At 39.6% G+C, this 18,473-nt stretch overlaps 1 protein-coding gene across 1 annotated transcript in view; it reads left to right on the top strand.

Moving 5' to 3' along the window:
* SAMD3 (sterile alpha motif domain containing 3) overlaps positions 1-18,473 on the top strand; it is a 33,573-nt gene that overhangs the window by 11,231 nt on the left and 3,869 nt on the right. Inside the window, exons 6-8 of the mRNA XM_054568928.1 lie at positions 4,992-5,177; positions 5,447-5,531; positions 10,424-10,591. Of these exons, the coding sequence (XP_054424903.1) occupies positions 4,992-5,177; positions 5,447-5,531; positions 10,424-10,591 (439 nt within the window). The remainder of the gene's footprint in view (positions 1-4,991; positions 5,178-5,446; positions 5,532-10,423; positions 10,592-18,473) is intronic.

The following is an 18,473-nucleotide window of genomic DNA, read 5'->3' as shown; positions in this document are numbered from 1 at the left end:
ATGTGGAAACTCTTGATTATTTCCTATTTATCCAGAGTGTTGACTGGTAGTTAGTTTGTATTAGCAAGCAATAAAACAGGTTAGATCCAAACTGAAAACTCTTCTTGAGTAGTAACTGAAATCTCCACTTAGTTTTTTTACCCTTAGTTGGGTTATGCACATATGTTGTTTGGGATCAGCCAGAGATTTGGATAGTTTATACACAAAATTTATAGTTTCCCTTCATTAACCCTCTCCTTTCTGAGATTCTCTACTCCCTTTCAAGAGATTGCCTCAAACTTTGCCTACTAACTCTGCAGTCCCCCCAAACTACCAAACATTCTACTGGAGTCTCAGCCGTGCTGCCTGAGGAATGGCCCTGGGCTAAAAGTTCAAAAAGAGATACTCACTCATGTTTTCCTTTTTTTCCAATTGTAGACCACTTTAGAATCTGCCTAATTTTTTATACTCTCCAGTGTTTTCAGTTTCTTAAAGAAAGTATTTTGTCCAATGTTTATGGTTATCATTTATGGTTGGTTGATCCAGTGTGAGCTAATTAAATCATTCTAGAAACAAAACTCTGCTAGTAGACCACTGAAGTGTTTGTCTTCTGTCCTTTGGGCACTGAAGTGGTCTACATTTGAGTTGTGAATGCCTGGATTAGTGTAGTAACATGAACCATGGGGAGAAGTAGGCAAATACAAGAGATAAGAGGAAGAGAAATTTCTGTGACACCTCAGTGTGAGAAATTAAGGTAGAAAAGGACATCATGGTGTTAAGCCTGAGTTGCTAAGAAAAGAGGTAAGTAAAAAAATAACAAACACAGAATTTAGAATGGTATCTTAGGCAGCTCCGGTGGCCATGATAAAATACCATAGAGTAGGTGGCTTGAACAAAGAAATTTATTTCTCACAGTTCTGGATGCTGGGAAGTCCAAGTTTAAGTTGCCAGCCAGTTTGGTTTCCTGTGAAATCTCTCTTCCTCTTCAAAGATGGTCACTTTGTGCTGTGCCCTCACGTAACAGAGAGAGTGAGCTCTCTGATAGCTCTTCTTATAAGGACACTCATCCTATTCTATTAAGGCATCATTTCACCTTGATTATTTCCATAAAATCTCTACCTTTTAATACAGCCACATTAGAGATTGAGTCTTCAATGTATGAATTTGGTGTGTGGGGATTAGGGGGGCACAATTTAGTTTATAGCAAATAGAAAACTCATTTAAAAAGAAAAGATTATGAATTATTCTAGATATGTATGAGATGAGCATGTACAAGTTGTTGGAGGTATGGGATGGAGCATGGGAAAGAGATTACTGATGGTAGATTTATAATCCTTCAACAAAGAGCTCAGAGCTGAGGCCATGGGCATGGGTGAATTCTCTGAAAAGGGGAAAACCAGAGATTAATTCTGAGGATTAGGAGGGTGAGGGCCAAGCCTTGGGTAAACTCTCAGAAAAGCGGTCAGAGAAATAAGTGAGCAAATAATACAAACAAGCTGTTGGAGAGAATGGAAGAGAGGCAGGAAAGCAAAAGAATGTCAAGGAAGATGAGAAAGAAAAGAGGGCTCTGAGGAGGTGATCGATACTGCTAATTGCAGTTAGAAAGCTCCTGAGACAAGCCATTGTCAAAGGTGCTGGGTTTGTAATTTAGGAGGCCATTACTGACTTCGAAGAGAGGCAGCCTCAGTAAGGCGATTGGAGAGAGATTAAGGTACAAGGGGTAAAGGAAAAGCACGATGGGGGTGATATGAGGGACAAGTTTGGAGAACATTGAATCATCTGAGTCGTGAATACAATAAGGAACAACAGAAATGTTCAAAACAACGCCCAGAACAAAGTGAATTCTTCCCTGCTTAGATAATTACACCTACCTGCTGAGCACAGTCATTCTTTCAACGAAAGTGACTTGCCAACTCCAGGAGGCAAAGTTATACGCACTGGAGAAAACGACAAATAGCCCCTGCACTCATGGAGAATCTCTTTCTCTTCTACTCCCTGCCAAGGCTCAACCTCTGTCTTCTTGGCATTGAGCTACTTCCTTAGGGAGCTAGAGCTCAACTGGACCTCCTTTTATATTTGTTTTTTAAACACAAATTGATCCTTTTACAATGTTTAAAAAAATTTTATTGAAGTATAATTGACATATAACCTATTAGTTTCAAGTGCATAACATAATAATTCAATGTTTGTATATACAGCAAAGTGATCACTACAAGTCTAGTTAACATCTGTCCCCATTGATAATTACAATTATTTTTTTTCTTCAGATGATGACTTTTAACCTCTACCATCTTAATAGACCTGTTCTTAGTAGGGCCATCTTCCCTATCCTAGGTTAGTCATATCAAACCATGCTATTTCCTTTTTGGGAGAGGAAAAATTAGAAGATTTTTCATTTTTATTAAAGTTAGACAAAGTTTTAGAGATAATAAACTTTTTCATGAGATAGCCTGCATGTTATAATTTTTTTGTTTAGGAAAAAACTACCCCCATTTCATAATTTTTAAAAGTTAGTACATATTGCAATAGTGATACTTGTAATTAGCAAATGTGTCAGCTTAATTTTATATGTTTTGTTTTATGAAAAATGTAAATTCTACATGTAAACTGTTTAGTGCAGTAAATCCTGATTCAGTTAGATTACCATCAGTTCTAGGCATTAACGTGTTAAAAGCTTTTCCTGTGTGCCCACGATTGAGAGCCATTGAATTAGAGATGTTTTATGGTGGTGATTATTAAAGAGAATGGCTCTGAGGCAGAACAGAAATATTAGTGTCCTCTTCATTTGCAAGTGTTTTCTACTCCTTGTACTCACTTCAGGCCAACTTCTATTGCCCTTCTGCCCATCTCTACTTAATAAAGATATGAGTAATCTTAGCCTTACAGTAGAAACTTTTTTAGTGCAATGAAAACATCATTTTATGGACAGGAAACAATTGCTCTTGCAGTTACCTGCTTCCAAATTAGAAGGTATTTCAAGTATTTTTAATTTCCAGTGAGTCCCTTTTATTGTGTAGTACTTGTTTTGACTTGTTTTCATTGGCATAGCTTGTATTCTAATCACTTCCAGAATACCTTATGAAATTGTTGTCAAGTAAAGAAAAGGAAAATCTGACGCCTTTGATTTTGCAGAAAGACTGTGAGGAATAAGATGGAATACCTATTTTGGAAAGAGCCTGTATGAATCTACCTTGTGGCACTTGACAGAAACAACCTCTGGTAGATAGTTCCTACTGTGGTGTTGAAGAGAGATATAGGGAAAAATATGTAGAACAAGAAGGTAAAAACTTTGCTAAGCCTTATTTTATAGTGTTGGAATATTGAAGTCATCTACTGATGTGGTGCTAAATAGAAGATGGCAAACTTAAAAGTCTAAAGGAGTCATGCAACTAACTTAGCTACTGGGCTAAACTATTGTACTGAAACCAAGCTTAACACCAGCACAGTTACATCACCTTTTAAAAGCCCTGGCAAGGCACAATATATGGCAAACAAAACTTGTCATTACTTTATACCCTTGGTCTTAGTATACAGGGAGAGATCATGGGGGAAAGAAAGAAGCTAAGAGAATGGGAACAGAAATAGGGATTGTAGAAGATTAAGTGCTATATAGTTTATGTAAATATTGGTTGAATGAATGAATGAAATGAGAGAGTAACATGCTGGAAAACAGTTTGGGGTGAAGCACAGATTTCATCTGGGAATTACCTGTTTTATTGAATCAAGTGTTAAATTATTGATGTACTTATTTTAGCTAAGAAAATAAGAAATTTTAGCTATTTGGTCAAGTAGCTGCCAAAGAGGGAGAAAAGGAGAGAGGGTATCTTTATAAGAGAAGAGAGTGTTTTCCCCTCTTTATGTGCCATGTTTCATTATATCTCATGCATCCTTATAAAATATGACCTAAACTTCTAGAGAAACCTGGTTTTCCAAAAGTCACTGGAATTTTCTTAGGACTAAGGATTCCATGCTTGTGCCAGGTAATTAATCTACTCAGTCTAATTTAGAAAATCTTTCTCTTTTTTTGTCTTCTGCTTTGCCTTTGTTCCTTTGCTTTCATTCTAATCAATCCTGTTAGTGAAGTGGATCGAAAGCTACTTAGTTCCTCTGGGTAACTGTTACTTGGAAATTTTATGATAGATTCTTCTTTTTATGCACTTAATGACCAGTCACTAACTTTAAAGTTTTAAAGTGGTTCTTACACTTAATTTTTTAAACAGCCTTATTGAAGTATAATTTACATACTGTAAAAATTCACCCATTTAAAGTGCACAGCTCAGTTAATTTTAGAAAATGTATTTGGTTGTGCACCTATGGTCAAAATCCACTTTGGAACCTTCTCATCCACCTCAGAAGATCCCCTCATGCCCTTTTGCAATCTGTCTTCCCTCCCATCCCCAGCCCTAGGCAACCACTGGTCTGCCTTGTGTAGCTACAGTTTTCTGTAGCGTTTGGGAGAAACTTCATCTGAATAATATCAGAGTATGTGGTACTTATTTATAGTTTAGAAAGTAAGTTTACCATTATAATGGCCATGACCAACTAAATTAAGTGGACCTTGTATTTCACTATAACCAGCAACAGAATAATAAGAATTTTCTTAATCAGGTGCTAAGACTTATTGTATGCCTCACTTGCTTTGCTGAATTCAACTTACTCTCTTGCTGTTTGATACCTTGTTCAATTTTGAACAATGGATTACATATCATTTTCTCACCATATATGGACTAATATTCCTTTCAACTTCAGGCTTTGTTCTAAAGTCTATATTATTATGACATCTTTTTTCCCCAGAACAAGTATTTATGCATCCAAAAGGAAAGAAAACAGAGATACCTAATGAGACTTCAAACATTTGCAGGTAGATAAATGGAGAGAAGATGGATTGATGACTTCCATATATTTAGGTCTCAGGAAAGTGCTTTATATCAAAAGTTCCCAGGATGTAGAAAATGAATAATTTGCATATATTTGAAATAGAATTTCACTCTCTGTGTGTTTTTATTTAACAGAAGGAATGTGAAACATGTTCTAGCAAGGAATAAAGCATTACAATGGACTAAGACCTATATTTTACCAGAATTTCCCTATGATGTCAAATGCATGTTAGCGGAGCAGAAGCGTCCTGATCACAGCATGAGGATAAGGATCATTGAGTTTCTCCAGGCCGACATGACCAAGTATCTGAAAGGCTCATTGTGAGTAATGACAGTGACAAGTAATGACAAGGACAGACTTGTGGCTTTGGGAGAGGGTCTGTTTTCAGAGTAAAATAGAATTCATTTGGAGCCAACTCTTTTCAGATTTTAGATGACATATTAGTAATGCGTCCAACATTGCCCAAAATTTGAATGTCTGCGTTATTCTATGGAAAGATTTGAAGAAGAGTAAGTGTAATTTAGACTCATTCTAAAGAAAGGAACTGTGCTGCTTGAAATGAAAACTGTCTTCCTGTTGCGCTGAACAGGTATCCCACCACCCAGCAGTACAACGACGTGGTCAGCGCCCTGCTGCAGGCCCACCCGTTCCTGGACGAGGGCGGCTGTGGCTTTGTAAGTGACCATTCTGTTCACTGCCCCCCCGCCCCCACCGTTTTAAAATAATAGCCTTGCGTTGTCTGGTAATTTTATGTCTCACCCCCCCCCCCACCTTTACTCAGTCTCTTTCTCTCTCCCCTTTTTTGATACTTTCTGTGGCTTTCTTTGTGTTCCTTTTTCTTTTTAAACAATAGACGTTATTTTGGGGGCAGCTTTAGGTTCACAGCAAAATTGAGGGGATGGTATGTACGATTCTCCCCACCTACCCTCTGCCCTGACCCAAGTGTGGCCTCCCTCATTATCAACATCCCCCACGAGCGCGGTACATTTGTTACATTTGGTGAACCTACATCATTATCACCCGAAGGCCAGGCTACCTCAGGGTTTACTTTTGGTGATGTCCATTTTATGGGTTTGGGCAAATGCATAATGACATGTATCCATAATTAATTGTACTGTTATACAGAATATTTTCACTGCCCCCAAACTGCTCTGTCTCCACCTATTCACCCCCCCCAGCTTCCTTTGGTTTCTTTGTGTCCCTCTGTCATCATCTTTCATTTCTGTGTCAAAGCTGTTGGGAAGCTCCTGGTAATGATGAGTCTTTCGGCAGGATCTTTAAGAGCTGTGACACATCGAAAGAGAAGGATGTGACGGCCCGTACGTCGGTGCTGTCATCAGTGAAGTGTTTCTTGCCTTCTGATTAGACCCCGCAGAGAAGTTGTCTGGCTGTGAGGTCCTCACCTGTCCCTCTCACCTGTCTGCCATCCTCAGGCACAGATCCCTAAGGTGTTCGGGGACAACAGGTTCCACCCTGGCTGCACGTTAGGATCCCCAGAAATTCTGACTGAGCTGATCTGAAGAAGGACCCCAGCATTTTTAAAAGTTCTCCCCATGATTCTAATGTGCGGCCAGGGCTGAGAACTGCTGGCTGCTCTAAAGGTTTCAATACAGACTTTGCTGTTGGGACCTGCCTGTCTGTTGGTTTAAAAGCCTGGGGTCTTTGTTTCCCAACTTTGTGAATATACTTAATGCTACTGAACTGTACTCTTAAAAATTGAGTGTTTAATGACACAGGCCTTCCCTGTCTGCAGGTTTCACATCTGCGGATTTAACCAACTGTGGATTAAAAATATTGGAAAAAAGAAAAAAAAAATCCCACAAAGTTCCAAAAGGCAAAACCTGACATAGCCCCGCATTGAACACTATGCTGAATCCATGCAAATGAAGTGATGTGTGGGCATACCCCTGCTGTAGCCTCTGTGCAGATATAGGTTATATGCAAATACTGTGCCATTTCATATAAGGGACTTGAACATGCATGGATTTTGCTGTGAGGGTGGTCCTGGAACCCCCACAGATACTGAGGGACAACTGTATATGACTTAAGGAACAATGATAGAGAACTAACTACAGCCATGTGTACATAAAAATACACTATCATTCCTTACATCTCTATATGCTATGCATATACACATTGGTAGCCATATCCAAATAAGAGAGATGTCCTTTTGTACCTTATCATTGCAGATGTCTGAGAAAAACCTTTTTTGCTATGCTTTCTTGAAAACATAGAATACTTCTTTGTGGCGGGGCTGTCCTAAGCATTGTAGGATATTTAGCAGCACCCCTGGGATTCACTAAGTACGAGTAGTTCCTCTCAACCACACGCTGTAAGCGCCAGCCGTGTCTCTGAACATTGCCAAGTGTACTTAGAGTGAGGACAGGATCATTGATAATTGAGAATCACTGATCTACATTCACTAGGTATTGACATCGTGCCACATTTATTTTCCTTCTTTTGTGTTTATTCGTTCGCTTGTTTTGGTTGCGCATTTGATAAAAAGTTGCAGATATCTTTCCTAAACACTTCAGCATATATCTCACTATAAAATCTAATCAAGATTCATGCATTGCATATGGTTATAATGTCTCTTTAATTTTTTTTGTCTAGGACAGTCTATCTCCCCTTTTGTGGTTTTCTTGATACTTACTTTTTGGACCGCTCTAGACCCATTGCTGTGTGAAATAGTGTTCACTCTGGGTTTGTCTGAGTATTTCCTAATGATTACATTTCCGTATAAAATGTTGGGCTCAGATCTGCTGGCGTTGCTGTGGACCGGCTCACGTATTACATCAGGAGGCCCATATTTTCGGGGCCGTTTGTCTTTCACAGTGACTGGAGAAGAGCTGTATCCACGCTCTCCCCACTCCTTCCAGCTGGAAAACTGTGAGAAGGGGCATGATTTACTCAAAGACACTGGTGTTTTCTGCTGAGGTACCTGAGTAGAGAACTCACAGTGCCAGGCATGTAGCGACTGGCTGATTGAATACTCACGTGGATGATTGCATTTGATTTGTCTTTTTCTGTTCCTGTCAGACAGTTAATAAGGAGTGTAGGGAGAAACTGGGAAGAAGAAATTGGCAATTTTAAAATGTTCCAGCATTGATTGCTCTGATACATCCCACCAGGTCAGCAGGTTTAGAAGACTTTCAGAGCTACAGGAAATATGAGCAAAAAAAAAAAAAAGTATTTGCCCTAGTTCATATCTCAGGGCTGAGAAAAGTATAAGCCATTGGTTATTTCTGTGCTGTTGTACAACAATGCTGGTGGAGTCCAGACCAACAGCCTGTGGGTGGTGATGAAGCGTCTCTGACTCACACATCCCCAGGCGCGTAATCATGGCAGAAGCCGTTCCCCACCCCCAGCCCACAGCACACCTCACCCTCACCGGCGCTGTGGATGCTTTTATGGACAGCACTGTAGTTACAAATACCTTCCACAAGGAGCTGCTTATCTGAGCCCTCCAAAGCCCGTGCAGGTGTTGGGACTGCTGTTTTTGCTCCGACTTATAGTTGAAGAAACTAAGGCTGACAGGTTACTTGGCGACTGTGTACCAGAGCTTGAGTCTTTCCAAGTTAAGTCCCGGTGCCTTATGAAGAGCAGGGAATAACTCCTATTGAAGACCTAAACCAGGGAACCAGGAGAGACAAAACTCATATGCCAGATAATGGACCAATGGCATCTCAGAGGCATTCCCATTTGCCCATGAGGAACTAGCACTCAGAAAACATGGCCAAAGTCATCCAGGGACCCACCACCCTCTCTAATGGCCAAGAGCAGGAGGTAAAATATGGGCTGGTTGGTCTGCAAAGGCTCCTTTCCTTTCCCGTACCCACTCGTAGGCCCATTCAAGCACGGCAGGGCAGAGGGGTCTGAGAAACTGCCTTGAGGCCTGGGCCTTAAGAAGCTTCAGACCGCTCCTCACATAGGGCTCCTTACCAGCCAAGGCCAGGACCCAGAGTCTTGCTTTTAGTCTGTTGCTTCAACACCTGACTCCCTTTACTTCACAGAGGACTGGCGGAAGGCATCCAATATGTATAGTTTCTAAGATGCACCAAGCACAGTGCTGGACATGGTGAACAAAGCAGGCTTGAGCTTGTCTTCATGTGCTCATGGCCTAGTGGGAGAAAAGAAGGAAAGAAAGAAAGGAGGGAGGGAGGAAGGGAGAATGAAAAGAACCACAAGAAAAGAAACAGGAATGGAAAACCATCACATAGATGAGGGTAAATCACCAGTGAGGTAAGTGTCGACAAGGAAAGGTGAGAGCTGATAACCAGGGGAAATGAGCAGTTAGGGAGGCTAGAAGGCAGTGATGGCTGAGCTAAGACCTGGAGGCAGAGCAAGGCTAGACACCAGCATTTCGTGGGGGGAGGGGAGGAATGTCTTTGTGTTGGAAACAGTAGGTGCTTCACAAATATTTGGGGAGTGAATGCCAGTAGTATTCACCAAAGTGAATTTCAGGGGATGACAGAAAAATCATGTATGGATTGATACATTTAATAAATTTTCTTTAAAGGCATCCATCCATATATGCATAAGCCATTATCATTTCCTTTCCAGAACCCACTAGAAAGTGGAATACACAGATCCTAAGACCTGGGTATATATCTGAAGACACCCAAAACAATAATGAAAGACTACATGCACCCCTATGTTCATTGCAGTGTTATTTACAATAGCCAGGCTATGGAAGTAACCCAAGTGCCCCTCAGTAAAGGAGTGGATAAAAAAAGCTGTGGTATATGTATACAATGGAGTATTACTTGGCCATAATAAAGAACAAAGTCTTGCCATTATGGACCTAGAGGGTTTTGTGCTCAGTGAAATAAGTCAGTCAAAGAAGGACAAATACTATATGATTTCATTTGAATGTGGAATCTAAAGAACAATATAAATCAACAAACAAACAGATTCATAGATACCGTGAACAGACTGCTAGTTTCCAGAAGGGAGGGAGGTTGGAGGACAGGATGAAAATGTGGAGGGATTAAGAAGTACATATTTGTAGTTACAAAATAGTTATGGGGATGGTAAAGTACAGCATAGGGAATATAGTCAATAATATTGTAATAACTATGTATGGTGCCAGGTGATTACTGGAAATACCAGAGGGAACACTTTGTAAATTATATTGTCTAACCACTGTGCTGTACATTTGAAACTAATACAAAATAATGGTGAATGTTAACTGTAATTGAAAAAAGAAATTAAAAAAAAAGTGGTGTATGTTGTGAAGACAGCAGAATAAGGTGAAAATTACCCAATGTTAGGAATTAGAGAATCTAAAATCAATAGCCAGTATATTTACTCAATAGCTATATGACATTAGAAAAATATTTTTATTTCTTTGACTCTGTTTTCTTATTAGTAATTTAGGGATTGCAATTTCTATAGCAATATCGCATGATTGCTGTGAGGGTAAATGGTAGGATAGAGTTATTGTTTTTATTACTGTAGGTGAAGATATGAAACTCAATGGTGATAGACAAATAAAACCTTTATTGTTTATATGGCATTACTTCAGTCTCCCTGAAGATTAACCGCCTGTTTCGTTATTTCACAGTTTTTATGGAAACGAGCCCTCAAAGATCGCTTTAAATATGTTCGAAGACCCATAGAAGATGATGAACAAGTGATGAGAAATAAATGTAAATTTGGTCACCGAAGAGGCCAGAAAAAGAAATCTCTTGCTGATATAAGACTTGATGAAATTAAAATTGTCCAGATAAAAGTAAGATTGAACCTTTAATTGTTCTGACAACTTATTGATTGGCTAATTGGTTCAGGGATAATAAGTAATAACATTTAAAATAATTCAAACAAAATAAGATATTCTTTTGGTGTGGTCAGAAAGCAAGAAGATCTATTTTTTGCATAGTAAATAATGTTAATGACAATATTTCCAAAAAAGAGCTTCTAAAACTAGCTTTGAGTAGTTTGTTACTGAACATCTCCTGTTTATTCTTTTACAGGCTTCAAAAAACTTAGAAAAACCCTTTTGTTCTGGGTTCCTGAATATCTTGCTATCATCTTAAAATTCATCTTGTATTCTCACTGTTCTTATTGATACAAAAAGTTTTTAACAGTCATAATGTAGGGTTAGGGAGCCGGCAGTTTCAAGGTGCCGGGGGGAAGGTAATCCACATACACGGACACAAAGCTCCATAATTCTCTCTTTGCCTAGAAGGGGTCCCACCCCAGCCACAGTGACTGTGAGGAATGTCAGGCTGAGGACTGATTCAGGGCCTGCAGTTTCTTCCCTCAACAGCAGGTTCTCTCCATGAGGGTTCTAGTTACCTGAGATCTTGTAAATACTCTTTACCTACCTCACAGCACCCAGTTGTCCTCAGAAACAAAAAAATGTCCTCTGCTAATAAAGTAGATTGAACTCATTAGGAGGGTGTCCAAACTACCAAATATGGAAGCTAAATCTCATGCTCCTCCCCTAATTTATTTCCAACCCAAAGCAACCTGAATACTTAAATCCTAACTCTCCACAAGTGCATTTATGTTAGTGGTATAAATGTGTTCTATTTTCTTCTTCACCTGGTATATTTATTTGCTTATTAATAGAGCAGCATATTGCTCAAAAGTATCATCTCGATTTTATTAACACTATTTATAAGCTCAGGGGATAGCTACATTTTAAAGCAATATTTTATAAACTGTTCATCCCAGTATCTACATAAAGAAGAACTTGGCCCTGACCGGCGTGGCTCATTGGTTGAGCATCGTCCCGTAGAGCGAAAGAGCACTGGTTGGGTTGCCGTTCAGGGCATATGCCTGGGTTGTGGGTTTCTCTCTCCCCCTTCCTCTCTCTCTAAAAGCAGTGGAAAAAAATATCCTTGGGTGAGGATAAAACGAAAAAAAATTCATCAAGATATACTTTGTAACTTTCACATCTTTATAAGAGCTGGCTCAGGTGGTAGAAACCCAGTGCAAGCGGGCAGTCCCATGCAGGCTTCTCCCTGAAGTGCAGTTTGTGTGCCAGGCCCTGTGCAGAAATGGTTGCTAGACTCTGCTTTTTCATTTGGGCTTAGTTAGCCAGCAGGAGCCCTTCTTAGTAGGTGACTTCCCCCTGTTCCAGCTTAGGGTTCACAAAATTAAGGAACATTACATGAAGGTGGGAGAAAGCAAGGTGGAAATTGGACTACAGGATAGTTAAGATTATGTGCCCTCTGGAGGGTCCACCTTGGAAGAAGATGCACAGAAAGAATGGACAGGCTTTCTCAGGGCAAAGGTAAGCCTTTAACTGATGAAGTTGTAGGCCTGCGACGGGACTACCCACCATACCCCGTCCAGTTAGGAATTTATGATCAGGTCACCCTGGGAGATTACTTTCCATAAAACCGCCCTTTCATCCAAAAGACAGATATAATTAGATTCTTTAAACAGTAGACTTAACTGAGTAATTTCCTAAGTTACCGACAACTTTATTCTGCTTAAATGATGAAGACACTTTATAAAAGTTGATAGGAATTAAATGGGACTTCCTGGCAGAGTCGTGAAATTATATTTTATACTGTAGTTTGTTTTTTGTTTTTCTGTTTTATTGTTTTGTAAAAACTCTCTGGTGTTAATGAAAGTTGAGTGAAGCGCTCTTCCATGGTACATTATGGTCATTGCACTGTGACCTTTCTCTGGTTCTGTTCATTCCTTTTAGTCCCCATTCCAATCTGCCTTGCTCCCCTCCTCTGCCTTTGGGTACCCATTCTAATGTCTTTCATATGTATCTTTCGTTTGTGTTTCAAAACGTGTATTGTCATTTTGGGTTTGCATATGTTTGACTTAATATAAATGGTATTATATACCTCATTGGTTTCACTTCTCACTGAAGCTCTTTAAGACGCACTCATGGTCCTGTGTGTCTTCCTTGTCACAGGCTATCAGGTATGCCTGGCCTCAAGCCTTGTTTCCTCCACCAGGAATTTCAGTGCAGAGAATACCATCGCACCTGTCTGGTTACGGATCTATCTGCGTGTTGTCTCTTTGGTTTGTATACCTAGAAGTGCAACTGATGGAATGTGTGCACTTAATTTGACCAGTTATTCTCGAGAATGACTTTGTCAGGCTCTCTCCCATGGTAGTGTGGATCCCTGTATCGCTGTGCTTTCTCTTTTTAGCCTACATGATATCTAGGACAGAAAAGGGGGGATTTAATGGTTGTTTATAGGGCATCCTTGTATCTCAAAGACCTCCAAATGTCTGCCAAATAAATCAGCTAACTGCCAGATGTTCAGTTACTAATACTGCACTTTTAATTCCTTTCTCTCTTAAAATATTTTCTTTTCCTACTTATTGGGTGTTTACATAGTATCTTTAAAGTATATTTTTAATAATATAAGAATTCTTAAATTTTCATGAAGCAGTTTTGTGCGTTAGCTTTCTTTGCATTAGAAATAACATGGAATTGAGAGTTATGCAAACAGCTGCTTAGAGAGTCAAATAATAAGAATATCTACTAAGTTCCTTTGATTTCTTCTGTAGCAGTTACTCTTTGTTTTTTACCTTACCTGACATAATATTTTATTATCCAGATACTAATTTTTATAGCCTTTTCCACAGATGTTGCTCTCATGGTGCAAAACTGAAAAAGGCAACAAAAGGTGAAGAAAAATGTCAAGTGCATTTTGGATGTAATGCAATTGTTGCCATGGGCAGGTGGCACATTTACTAACACTGTGAAGCTGTACAAGTTAGCTGGGCAGTTGGGAACATGGGGCAGAGTTGCAGCAGTTTCTCTGCTGACTGAGACACAGGACTGAAAGCTAAGCAGAGAAGCTATTCCAGTGCCAAAGCCAATTTGATGACAGTGGAGTTGAAAACGAGACAGTTGGAATTTGGTATTGGGAAAACCCTAGCGTCTTAATGCAGCACCACTGTGCCATAGACTATGATACAAACCACATGTGTAATTTAAAATTTTCTAGTAGCTATATTTTATTTTAAGTATATTTTATTGATTATGCTATTACAGTTGTCCCAATTTTCCCCTTTTCTCCCCTCTACCTGGTGCCCCCATTCCCTCCAGCAATCCTCCCTCTTAGTTCATGTCCATGGATAGTGCTTATAAGTTCTTTTGCTACTCCATTACCTATGCTATCCTTAACAAACAACCCCTGTCTATTTTGCACTTATCAATTTGTGCTTCTTCATCCCTACACGTTTCCCCCCATTTCCCCCCACCTCCCCTTCCAGCTGATAACCCTCCAAATGATATTCTTATCTCTGATTCTGTTCCCGTTCTACTTGTTTGCTCAGTTTCTTATTTGGATTCACTTATTGATAGTTGTGAATTTATTGCCATTTTAATGTTCATCATTTTGATCTTCTGTTTTTTCTTATATAATTCCCTTTAGTATTTCATATAGTAATGGCTTGGTGATGATGAACTCCTTTAGTTTTACCTTGTCTGGGAAGCACTTTACCTGCTCTTCAATTCTAATGATAAGTTTGCTGGATAGAGTAATCTAGGTTGTAGATCCTTGCTTTTCCTCACTTTGAATACTTCTTGCTAGTCCCTTCTAGACTGCAAAGTTTCTTTTGAGAAATTAGCTGACAGTCTTATGGGAACTCCTTTGTAGGTAATTGTCTGCCTTTCTCTTGCTGCTTTTAAGATTCTCTTTATCTTTAACCTTTGGCATTTTAATTATGATGTGTCTTGGTGTGGTCCTCTTTGTTGGGTCCATTTCGTTGGGGACTCTCTGTGCTTCCTGGAGTCATATGTCTATTTCCTTCACCAAATTAGTGTAGTTATCTTTCATTATTTGTTACAAATAAGTTTTCAATTTCTTGCTCTTCCTTTTCTCCTTCTAGCATCCTTATGATTTGGATGTTGGCATGTTTAGAGATGTCCCAGAGCCCTCGTTTTTTTTTTGAATTGTTGTTTCTTCTTGCTGTTCTCAGTGAATGCTTTTTCCTTCCTTGTGTTCCAAATTGTTGATTTGATTCTCAACTTCATCCTCTCCACTGTTGGTTCCTTGGAGATTTTTCTTTATTTCACTTAATGTAAGCTTCATTTCTGCCTGGGTCTTTTTTAAGGCATTAAAATACCCAGTGACTTCCTGGAGCATTTTGATAGCTGGTGTTTTGAACTGTGTATCTGACAGGTTGCTTATCTCCATTTCATTTAGTTCTTCTTCAGGAGTTTTGTTCTGTCTTTTCATTTAAACTATATTTCTTTGTCTTCTCATTTTGGCAGCCTCCTTGTGTTTGTTTCTGTGTATTAGGGAGAGCTGCTTTGACTCCCTGTCTTAGCGCACCTGTTAAATTGCATGGGGCAGAGCCGTGGGTAATCACCAAGCTGGGGCAACCCATATCACCACTTTGTTACTCTGTGTGGGGCAGGGCTCATAGGGGACAATGCTACCGTCTGGCCTCTGGAGTTTGGCCCAGGAGGAAGCTGTCTTCCCACCAGCACTTCACTTTCTCCCCCAGGCTACTGGTGCCCTTCCAGCTGTTGCCCAGGTGCTGGATTTTAGAGGGGGTGGGTCTGCATGAATCCTCAGTCAGTTGCAGGTCCTTTAAGAGGACACAGTGTCTTCCAACACCCCAATCCCTGCTGGTTTTTATAGCCAGAAGTTATGGGGACTTATCTTTCTGGCGGGGACTCTGGGTTGGGTGGTCAGGATGGTGGGGGCTGGGGCTGGGATCCCTCCCTCCCAATGTATCCCTCCTGTTTGTTTATCTACCACGCCTCTCTGTGTCTCCACCCCTCCTACCTGTCTGAATGAATGTGGCTTCTTTAAATGCTTACACTACAGCTCAATTTTCTGACAATTCTGGGTGATATTTTTTTGTAGTGTTTTTGTATATTTTGCTATAGTTGTGTGCAGAGGTGAAGTGTGTTTCTCTATGCCTCCATCTTGACCAGAAGTCCTTCAGTATCTATATTTTAAAAAGTAAAAAGAATCTTAGCTATAGGACCATTATATAGTGTCTTTAAAGTAGATTTTTAATACTGTACTTATAAGAATTATTAAAATTTCATAACAAGACACTTTTCAAACTTACTCAGATTGCAGGATGTAGAGCAAATTATGTTTCACAAAAGTCAAGGTGAGATTTTATATATTTATGGGGGACATGTTGTAACTGTTCAGTTTAAACTATCCTGTGTCCTACTACTTCAAAAGCATCCTCAATTTTCTGTTAAAACCTAAATAAGAAATACTGCCCTCCTCAATTCTCTTCTAGTTGTTAGCTTAGAAGTTGGTAAGAGCTGAGCTCTCTGCTATTCCACCCAACTCTGTAGTAGCTGTAGGTCACTGTGGTGTTGGAATAGAGAGCACATTCTATGTTACTCATCAGCACTGATATGATAAAGGAAGTGTGGCAAAAGCTCCTTATACTTTTGTTTAAATCTAACTCAAGTTAATGTTCTGGATAATTTATGCTGATGCCTTTTAAGTTATGAAGCTGGCCAGTGACTCTGGCACTTCCGTCAATGTGTCCATTCATTGCCATTTTGGGCTGGAAGTGATCTGTTCCTTGTTTCATGCCTCTTTTCATTGATGACTTCTTCAGCATGTCCCCCAACTGTCTCTGCTTCATGAGACAGGCACCAGCAGTTGCCTCAGCTGCAGCTGCTGTCATGTAAGATTTAGACATTGCTCATTCATTAGTTTCCTCATTAGAACAAGGCCATTCTTCTCCTCCGAGAAGTGGAGGTGGGGCCAGAGAGCTACACCAAGGCAGGAACCCCACCTGTGATTATCTCAGGGCTTGGGAAAGTCGCCTCCCCTCTGAGAGTCTCAGGTTGCTCATCAGTAAAGTGAGCGGTACCGACCAGATGATTTCTAAGTTCCTTCCAGCTCTCACGATCTATACATCAATCTAAAAGGTAAGAATTTTAAAGTCTGATACAGCCAGCTATTCCTTTTAATCAGGAGGGCCACTTTAGTCTAGTATACAGCCCACTGCCATTATGTTAATCTGACTAGGTAGAGGCTTCCTAGGAACTCCACTTTCCATGGTATTTCATCACTTGGGAGAGGGTTGAGGGGAAGCAGTGTGTCATGTGTCTAGTAGTGCATAAATGTCAATATCAGCGATTATAGAACTCCTGCTACATTGCAGTAAAATGAAAGTTGTCTATATATTCAATAATTATGTGGAATCTAATGAACAAACCAAACTAACAAGGAATCTGGGGACAGACTCATAGATAGAGGAGAGGGTGACAGTCCGCAGGGGAGCACTGAGGGGGCGGAGGGATTGAGCAAAAAGCTGAAGGGACTCACGGGCGTGGGCAACAGCGTGGTGACTGCTGGGGGAGGGGACATCAGGGGATGAAATGGTGATGGAAAAAAGATTAATACAATAAAGATTAAACAAGGGTTTTCCTTTGCTTTTTAAAATTTAGGATTTTTTTTCTTTAAAAATTTGTTACTGTATACATTTGAGGCTGATAGAAGAACGTACGTAGCGTATGTGTAATTTATGAGACAAATGAACAGGGCCCAACGTTCACATTTCGGGTCGGAGCACTCCCGTCCCTCACGGGTGCTGGTGTCCTCCCCCTCTCACGCCCGCCTTTCCAACAGCGCTGCCCTCTGCTCCGAAGGCGTTGATCATTCATCTGTTTTTGAAATATATGACTTTATCACACATGCATGATTCCTTTGCCTAACTTTGGAGCACTCTGTTTTGAAAGTTCAGTAGAATTTATCTGTAAAGCTTGCAGATCTATGTATTTCTTTATGGAAAGACTAAATTAAATTTATGCAAGGTTTTAGGAATATCTTTTTAGTCTTGTTAAGTTATATTCTCCCAGGACTTTGTTCACTTGTTTTAAGTCTTGTTAGCCATCCTATGTTCACAGGTAGTGGGCTTACCTGAAGCTTTCCCATGTGCTTGTGAAAGCCTTCATGTAGGAGCATTTTAGGCTCCATATCAGCATTTTCATCTTTTACAGGTAACATCTGTTCCTGTTCATGTCAGGTAGGCAGTTTGCCAAGATGCCAGTTCAAGTGCAGTTTCAGCTGGGTATCCTTTCAACTAATTTTTCTAGAAAGATTCTTTTTTTCTCCTCAAAGCTTAGATGTTTTTAATGAACTATGTTGGGGTTTTCTTAGTTACCCCAAGTGTCCCCAAATGTATAGTTGACAGTTTGATGAATTAAGAACACAAAATATACACTATGGTTATTTTGATTTTGGATTATATGATGTGGTACTACTGCTATAAAAAGGCATTGAAAAAGAAAATATTGCAAAAAAATAACAAACCTTAATTTCAAACCTTTTGATCTCTTCTTAATTTCATCTTCTAAAATTTGAATGAGTAGAAATAAGCATTTCTGTTAAGTGTGAACCTTCTAGATAATCTAGATTTCCATGTAAAAGGGCATGTAGGAAATGAAGTTACTCATTGATCTGTCAAGAGAACAGATAATACCACAGTAACTCTCTGTGAATTAACTCTCCGATTTGTTCACAGAGTTAGACTCTCCATTTGTAAATCATGTACAGTGCCAAGTGGAGACTACACATGATGCTGTTCATAAGTTCATTAATTTTATGTATATACACACATATATAAAATAAGTATAATACAACCTTTAATTCAAGTTTTCATGAAGTGTTAAGCTGAAACTTGAAATATAGAACACT

Source organism: Pteronotus mesoamericanus, unplaced genomic scaffold (genome assembly GCF_021234165.1).
Source record: "Pteronotus mesoamericanus isolate MK-2021 breed Mesoamerican mustached bat unplaced genomic scaffold, CSHL_Meso_final contig_20, whole genome shotgun sequence".
Classification (NCBI taxonomy): domain Eukaryota; kingdom Metazoa; phylum Chordata; class Mammalia; order Chiroptera; family Mormoopidae; genus Pteronotus; species Pteronotus mesoamericanus.
The sequence above is the reverse complement of the archived record's forward strand: the minus strand, read 5'-3'. Positions and strand labels throughout refer to the sequence as shown.